At 31.4% G+C, this 7,500-nt stretch overlaps 3 protein-coding genes across 3 annotated transcripts in view; 1 reads left to right on the top strand and 2 right to left on the bottom strand.

Annotated features, from left to right (window-relative positions):
• HELRODRAFT_113439 (hypothetical protein) overlaps window positions 1–1,938 on the bottom strand; it is an 8,885-nt gene extending 6,947 nt beyond the window's left edge. The window contains exons 1-4 of the mRNA XM_009023562.1: window positions 1,736–1,938; window positions 1,033–1,304; window positions 381–608; window positions 168–255 (exon numbers count right to left, since the gene is read on the bottom strand). Coding sequence (XP_009021810.1) covers window positions 168–255; window positions 381–608; window positions 1,033–1,281 — 565 coding nt within the window. The 5' untranslated portion in view covers window positions 1,282–1,304; window positions 1,736–1,938. The remainder of the gene's footprint in view (window positions 1–167; window positions 256–380; window positions 609–1,032; window positions 1,305–1,735) is intronic.
• Window positions 1,939–2,249: 311 nt separating this feature from the next.
• HELRODRAFT_157417 (hypothetical protein) lies at window positions 2,250–3,480 on the bottom strand (the record flags this gene model as incomplete). Its single annotated transcript, XM_009023561.1, has 4 exons — window positions 2,250–2,353; window positions 2,662–2,875; window positions 3,080–3,285; window positions 3,435–3,480. The coding sequence occupies 4 exons, from the start codon at window positions 3,478–3,480 to the stop codon at window positions 2,250–2,252; spliced, it is 570 nt and encodes a 189-aa protein (XP_009021809.1).
• Window positions 3,481–6,787: 3,307 nt separating this feature from the next.
• HELRODRAFT_176341 (hypothetical protein) overlaps window positions 6,788–7,500 on the top strand; it is a gene marked incomplete at both ends in the record, with an annotated part of 2,433 nt that continues 1,720 nt past the window's right edge. Inside the window, one exon of the mRNA XM_009023560.1 lies at window positions 6,788–6,841. Within this exon, the coding sequence (XP_009021808.1) occupies window positions 6,788–6,841 (54 nt within the window). The remainder of the gene's footprint in view (window positions 6,842–7,500) is intronic.

Here is a 7,500-nt window from a genome sequence, read left to right as displayed (position 1 = left end):
ACACACACATAAAGAAACTTGAATATACATAAACAAAGAAAATTGAATTGAATAAGTGCATGCATAAAAAGGGGCAAAAAATACCCACAATTATAATAATTCTATTTTATAATTATTATTAATACTACTACTACTAATAAGAATAATAATGATAAAAATAGTGAAACCTTCTGGTTGAGGATCATCATCATCATCGGGAAATCCCAGATCTAAATTTGGAGTGGATGGGTCTTCTTTCTTCTCATCCTTGTCCACCTATATGAATGAAAGAGAAAAATTTGTAAATAAAAATGACAAAAAGAAGATTAACAAATACACAGATAAACAGACAGACACACAGACAAATAGACAGACACATTGACAGACACACAGACAGACACCTGAACATTATCGGCATCATATTTCTTCATCTCGCTCATGAATTCAAGTTGTTTCTTCTCGACTTCGAGGGCAGCCTCTCTCTGTTCACTCTTTTGCAACTTTTCCTGCGTCGTACTCAGCTCCTCTCGTAACCAGGCATTTTCTTGGCAGAGTCTTCTGACTTGTGCACGGAGTTTCTGTTTTTCGGACTCGATATATTGTAGATGGTTAGCTAGGGCAACCATTATCTGCCATGGTCGGTTGGTTTGAGTTGATAGGGGGTAAAAATGGTTGGCTGGTTTGAGTCAGGGAGTGGATTAGGACTAGTTTGAACCAGGGAGTTACAATTTTCCTTCTTATTATGTGTTTGTTTCTTGCCAAAGTTGACTTAAAATGTAGTTAAGTGAATGTAGCATCAATACATTTGGTTGGGTTATTTGAATTTAATACGGTGTAACTGACTTAAAAAAAGAACAAATGTTTGAAATAAATATGAATACAGTAAAACAAATGTTAACTTGAAACACATTTGAAAATTTAAAATTTTTTTTGATAAAATAGAAATAGGAATGTAATATATATCAGCCAATGTGAAATATTTAGAAAAAAAAACACAGAAACATGAATTTTCAAAAATTTGTGAAATTTAAAATGAAACAAAACTCAACCAACATGTGACTCCTCCACTCCCATCTCAAGATTTGTAATAATTTTCCTAAGAGTTTCTTCTTTCTCGAGATTAAACTTCACCATTTTTTCATCGGTTTCTTTCGAAGTGTTGGTCAGTTGACTTAACATCTGGGAATGGTCAGCCTTTAAACTGATCAAACTTTGGGAAACCAGCTTCAACTTGGCCACGATTTCATCCTGAGGTACTTTTCTTTCTGAGTGTGTGGTTGACGAGTCTGTGGACATCTTCATTGGTGAGGCTTGATTTGGAGAATCTTTGGTAATGAAATGTCATGAAATAAATAATTTATGATGAAACTTAATTTATCAACCACAAAGTAAAAAAGATTCATTATTTTAAATTTTAAAAAGATATAAAACAACAATTTAATAAAATAAACGGAAGATGTTTTATTTTAAAAATTAAATTTTAAAGATTTATAAACTTTATAATATACTATATATAAGTCAATTAAACAAAACTTGCATCGGTCCGACTAATTTTAAATTTAATGAATCCATTTAATTTAATTTAATTTTAAATTTTAATTTAAAAATTAGTTTTACAAAATCATCACCAGATCGCAAATCAGTTCTAAATTTACCTCAAATTTTCAATTCATTAACGAAACTACCAGACTAGTGACATCAAATAATTAAAATTTGCCAAAAAAAATTAAAAATAAAACATGAATGGCATTCTCACCTGCAATCAATGATGAGATGAAATTAGAAAAAAAACCAACACAGCACAGCAGCAAACAAACACCGGATTATTTCACTAAAAGCTTTCAAACGAAAAACACGCGAAAACAATTGAAGAAAACTGATCAAATTATTTACTATCCCGTCCGATTTCGAAATTAATGGCAGCTTCTTGAAAAATAAACAAAACAGTTATATTTTTCAGAGCAGCCACGTGTGACGTAACATCCGCCAGGTAACCTGTACTATTTATTAAAAGTTAACTTAAGTATTTACGTCGATTACACGAAATTTCACTAAAACGAATTGACAGCCCGGGACGTCATCATTAACCAGGTAAGAAACTTTATCTTACTAGCTGGACAAACGTGTCAACGAATTTAAGAACGTTAAATCATTTACGAACGATTATATGACAATTGAAACAACTCTTGTAGGAACAAATTTATTGGCAGAACCATCTTTCATCAACACTTGATAGCATAAAATTTGAAAACAGTAAGTGACAAATGAATTTAATTTTCTTGAACCACTGTGCCCTTCTCACTGACGTAGATACCATCCAAGAACTTTCGGATGTCCTTGTTCTTAACCGTTGTCGACTGTTGGATCAGGGCAGCTGAATCAGGGAAACAAAGTTTAATTGTATGATCAGATTTTCAAGAAACTAAACATTTTAATTAGTCAACAAATGTTAAAAATTAATTAAACATTGAAACGAACAAATGTCTTGTGATTCAACTGAAGGCAGTCACAGACAGACCCACCCATTTGATGAGCCACAAAATATAATATAGCACTCTAAGGAAAGTTCGATGTGTACTAGTTAATACAAGCACATCAAACGGCAAATAAGTGCCAAAAATATTTAACCACTATATTCAAAAACACAAGCAAATGAAAATAAAATTTTAAACACATCTAAACCTGATCTGGAAACCAATTCTATGTCGTTACCATCGAGTATAAACTCATCTTTCATGTCTTTTGAGGCTACACAGGTAACTCCAGGCAACATTTTAACTTGCCTGTTGATCTTTTCACCTAAAAAGTTTCTAATCTCGACGAGGGAGTTGTTTTCAGAAATGGAAACGTTGATGGGGAAATGAGCATAGACAGACCTCATCTTGTATCTGAATCCCTATTCAACAATGGAGTTGTTTAAAATTATTTTAAAATTAAAACTATTTGACCATATCTAAAAAAGTGAAGATCAAAGAGAGCACACACTAATTTTCCAACTAAATATTAAGAAAAATTAATTGAAAAATAGGTGTTATTTCTTATGAAGTTCAACCAGTTTTAAAGTAAAAATACAATTTTTAGTTTTGTGAAATAATCTAACTTTAGTAACTCCTTTGATCATGTTCTCGATGTGGGAACAAACTGTCTTAACAGCTGCCAACTCCTTTCTGATACCAAACCACTTTTCGACCATAATTTCTTTGGCATTTACCTTCCTGATATCTACAGCCATGTGAGTGAAATTTCGTCTTAGGGTGCCACGGGGTCCCTTGACTATTACTTTTCTCGATTTCACGGAAATCGAAACTGCCATTATAAAAATTGAAATATTCAGTTCAGTCAAATCAAAGATGAAAGAAAAAGTTCTGAAAACAATCTAACACTAAAAAAATTATGCCGGATCATCACTAACTTTCAAAAGCAATCAATTGTAAATTTAAAGCACAAAAACTTACTTCCATCTGGAATTTTGACGGTCTGGTTCTGATTTATCGTCTTCATAGCTGCCTAATCGGAAAAAAGTTTAGTGCATTTAAAAATGAGATGTTGCCGATACATTTTAACTAAAATATAAGAAAAAAAATGACGGAAAAACCAACTAATACGGAGATTATTATAAAATAGAAAAAATGTCTTAGAATTTAAAAAAAAAGAGGATTAAATAGATTATTTTTCACGAAAACAAAGCAAAAACCACCTATGAAAAACTAAACACGGAAAAGGAAAACCAAAGAAATACCAAGCCAACATCCAAAATGTTTATTGTTCTATGTTTATTTTATTTTTGCATACACCATACATGTATAAGGATTATTACTATATAAAAGCACATTGTAATCGTAATTTAGCGCACTATGCTAAAAAGTAATTAGCAAATTAGTTAAGGGTTCATTATGATATTGCGTACATGTTCCATTAAGCTGTTGGAATCCATCATTGATATACCGCCCTTGTCCCCATATACATACACATATATAATAGAAAACCCGAAGTTTTGAAATATAGTATGTTGAATCGACGGAATAGTCCGCTGATTTTCTGATTGTGGATTGTGATTTTCTGGATTTAATTCAATAAGCCTCTTCTCTCATTTTCTCTCCCTCTCTTTTTCTCTTGCTTTCTCTCTTTTTCTTCCTCTCTTTTCACATCTTTTTTCATCGATTAGTCTATCTTTCCTTCTCTTTCTCTCTCTCTCCCTCTCTCTCTCTTTCTCTCTCTTCTCTTGCATTATTTTTTCTGTTCTTCTCTTTTTTTCTTTCTCTCTTTTTCATTCTTTCTCTCCCTATTTTTTCTCTTTCTCTCTCCACACAACACATAGCAAACACATACTTGTTAACATCTAAGTAGAGTGCACCACTTTTCAGAGATATAATATATACACACGCCAATGTATAAATACACACCCATACCAAATCATATAGTTTTTTCTATTCATTTTAAGCGGTGTAAGCCATAACATTATATTATATCCAAATATTCAACGAAGATATTATCATTTATTAATATCATTTTCAAATAGATTTTTTTAAAGCATATGATTAATCAGTAAATTAACCACAATCAATCAGTCTTAATTATTTAATTATAACTAATTATAGTTATGATAGATTATATTTAGAGTTAATTATAAAAAATTAAAGTGGTCATTTGTGCATTGTGCTTGGGATGCCTTTGCGAATGATGAGTCGTTGGTTTTGCACGCAATCAATTCATTCTTGATTGTATCCATCGTGGCGTGAACACTAATTTTCTAGAAATTTGAAAAATAAAATATTAATGTCCATAATAAATAATATTAGCAAACCAAATAAATTATATGTAAATTATTATAAAACATAAAATATAAACGTTTATTTTGAAAAAAAAAAATAAATCAAAAAGTTAAGGTAGAACTAACGAGAAACTTATAATTTCGAAACACTGTTAGTTCAAATTGCATTCTGCTCAATTCCGGCCGCTAATAATTAATTCAATAAATAATTAACCAATCATTATTTAATTAACCAATTGTTTAATTAATCAATTAAACAATTACTTGATCACCGAATTATTATCATTAGTTATAAACGGTTTACAAGTCTAGAGGTGGGGGCCCTCAATAATTTAGTGGGGTATTTTTTGGAGGAAGCCCGAGGCTTTTTTGCTATAAATCCGGCCCTTTTCATAATTAAAACACAAACAAAATTGTACACTACAGACAAAAAACCTTACCAATTTGTGAACATAGGACCCCTCAACCTTTGAGATATATCCAACATTACTTATAGTTGGAATTTTATCTATTAAGAAAGTAGCAACGTCATATTTTGCATAAGTGAGAGTCCAAGCCGAGGTCCATTCCGAACATGAAACCGAGTTTAACGAGATCTTGTCCGATATGGATACGAACATCTTGAATCGGCAGGTTGATACCTGTGTTTTATAGTCTCTTCAATTCATTCCAAGATGTAGGCAAGGTTTTAAAAATTTCGCACTTCATTTCAATTCTAATTAATAGTCGTAGTAGTAGTAGTAGTAGTAGTAGTAGTAGTAGTAGTAGTAGTAGTAGTAATAGTAGTAGTAGTAGTAGTAGTAGTAGTAGTAGTAGTAGTAGTAGAAGAAGAAGTAGTAGTAGTAGTAGTAGAAGAAGAAGTAGTAGTAATAGTAGTAGTAGTAGTAGTAGTAGTAGTAGTAGTAGTAGTAGTAGTAGTAGTAGTAGTAGTAGTAGTAGTAGTAGTAGTAGTAGTAGAAGTAGTAGTAGTAGTAGAAGAAGAAGTAGTAGTAATAGTAGTAGTAGTAGTAGTAGAAGTAGTAGTAGAAATAGTAGTAGTAGCAGTAGTAACAGTAGTAATAAATAATAAAAGCGCCATATGTACATCAGCTTTAGAGGCGCCTGAATGCTGAAAAACTTTTGCTAAAGAAATAAATTTTCAAATATTTTATGGTTTTTTTTTTGAGTTGATGCGGTGAAGAAAACTGCACAGACTAGCTTAGCTCTTTGCGGCGTTGCCGGTAACTAACGTACCCAAACATTTTGAAAGGGCCAAGTAATTGGTTTTCGTTTCATTAATTAGGAGTAGTAATTGAGTCACTTAGAAAACTTTTTGAGAAGGGTTTAAAAAGAGCAAGAAAGAATAAAAAGACTTTGGGGTCTTGGTGTGATAATGACGTCACAAAAGATCATTTAAATAACTGTTTTTAAGTGAGAGACAAACTTTTTCAGCAACACAGGAATTAGGAGAGGTCTGGTACTGCCGGCTGTCACATCCAAACTGACCAACCATCAACATCAAATCATAATTCGCTCCAGCAACTACCTAAAAAAATTCATCTCTACAGATTTTTTAAATTCACCAAAATTTATCCAAAAATTTTGTGACGTACTTGGGATTTGGCTCGGATGACTTTAACCAATTTGATAACGCTATCGGCGTTGAGTTTGGTGCTATACAAGTCAACAACCTTTGAAGATACACTTCGAATCTGTCGATTTAGACAAGTTAAATTTGAATTAAACAAAAAAATATATAGATTAGTTTAAAATTTTTATATTTAAATTATCAACAACAAACACACAGCGCGTATAAAAACATCTGAGTCAACACGTCTTATACCAGTTAATTGAGATAATTTTCAAATGAATGATATCTACACCAAGAAAACTGTTGTTCATTTTACGTTAAATTCCTAATCTTTAAACAAAAAACTAAGTAGACAAAATTAAGTAACCTACCGACTGATCATTAGTATTTCTAACAATCCATCCACCAAGCAATTGAGCGGGCGTGGAATTAATTGACATCACCATAACTATAACAATTAACAAGCAATGCATTGTATTCTACGTCTGTCCTGTATATCAGAATACAGTGCTGGCAAAAAGGTTAAAACACTCCTCTATTTTCGGTGTCTGATCTGATAAGAACTGACCAACAGAGGATGTATATATGAAACTTTCGGATATAATAAAAGATAACAAAATTACTTATTCGACCAAACAACCTCCCATTGCCTCGTGATTTATAAAAAAAAACCTCGATAAACGCATACATAATTATTCATTATTATTATTTTATTATTGTTATTATTATTGTTGTTACTTGCGTTATTATTATTTAGGGATTTTATTCTACATCTGCCGCATGTTGGTGTTCTCGTCCCAGTATCTGATATTTTTTGGAATTACTAAAAAAATACAGACTCGATGTAATGTAACCGAAATTTCGGTACAATTGAGAGCCAATTAGAAATACCGTATCTGGTATAATTTTAAGTTAATTACTTATAATATGTTATATGAATTATATCTCAATTGCAAATTTTTTTAAAATTCTGCATCTAATTTCATTGTGATGGCGTGTCGTTTCAAGTTTAGCGTTTTCATATTTTGAATGAGTTTTTATTTTTTTGTGTTTTAATTTCATTTGTTGTTGTTATTATTATTATTACTATTAGTAATAGTTATAGTTGTAGTATTAGTAGTAGTAGCAACAGCAGTAGTAGTAGTAGTAACAGTAGTAGTAGTAGCAGTAATAGTACTAG

Source organism: Helobdella robusta (genome assembly GCF_000326865.2).
Source record: "Helobdella robusta unplaced genomic scaffold HELROscaffold_37, whole genome shotgun sequence".
Lineage (NCBI taxonomy): Eukaryota > Metazoa > Annelida > Clitellata > Rhynchobdellida > Glossiphoniidae > Helobdella > Helobdella robusta.
The sequence above is the reverse complement of the archived record's forward strand: the minus strand, read 5'-3'. Positions and strand labels throughout refer to the sequence as shown.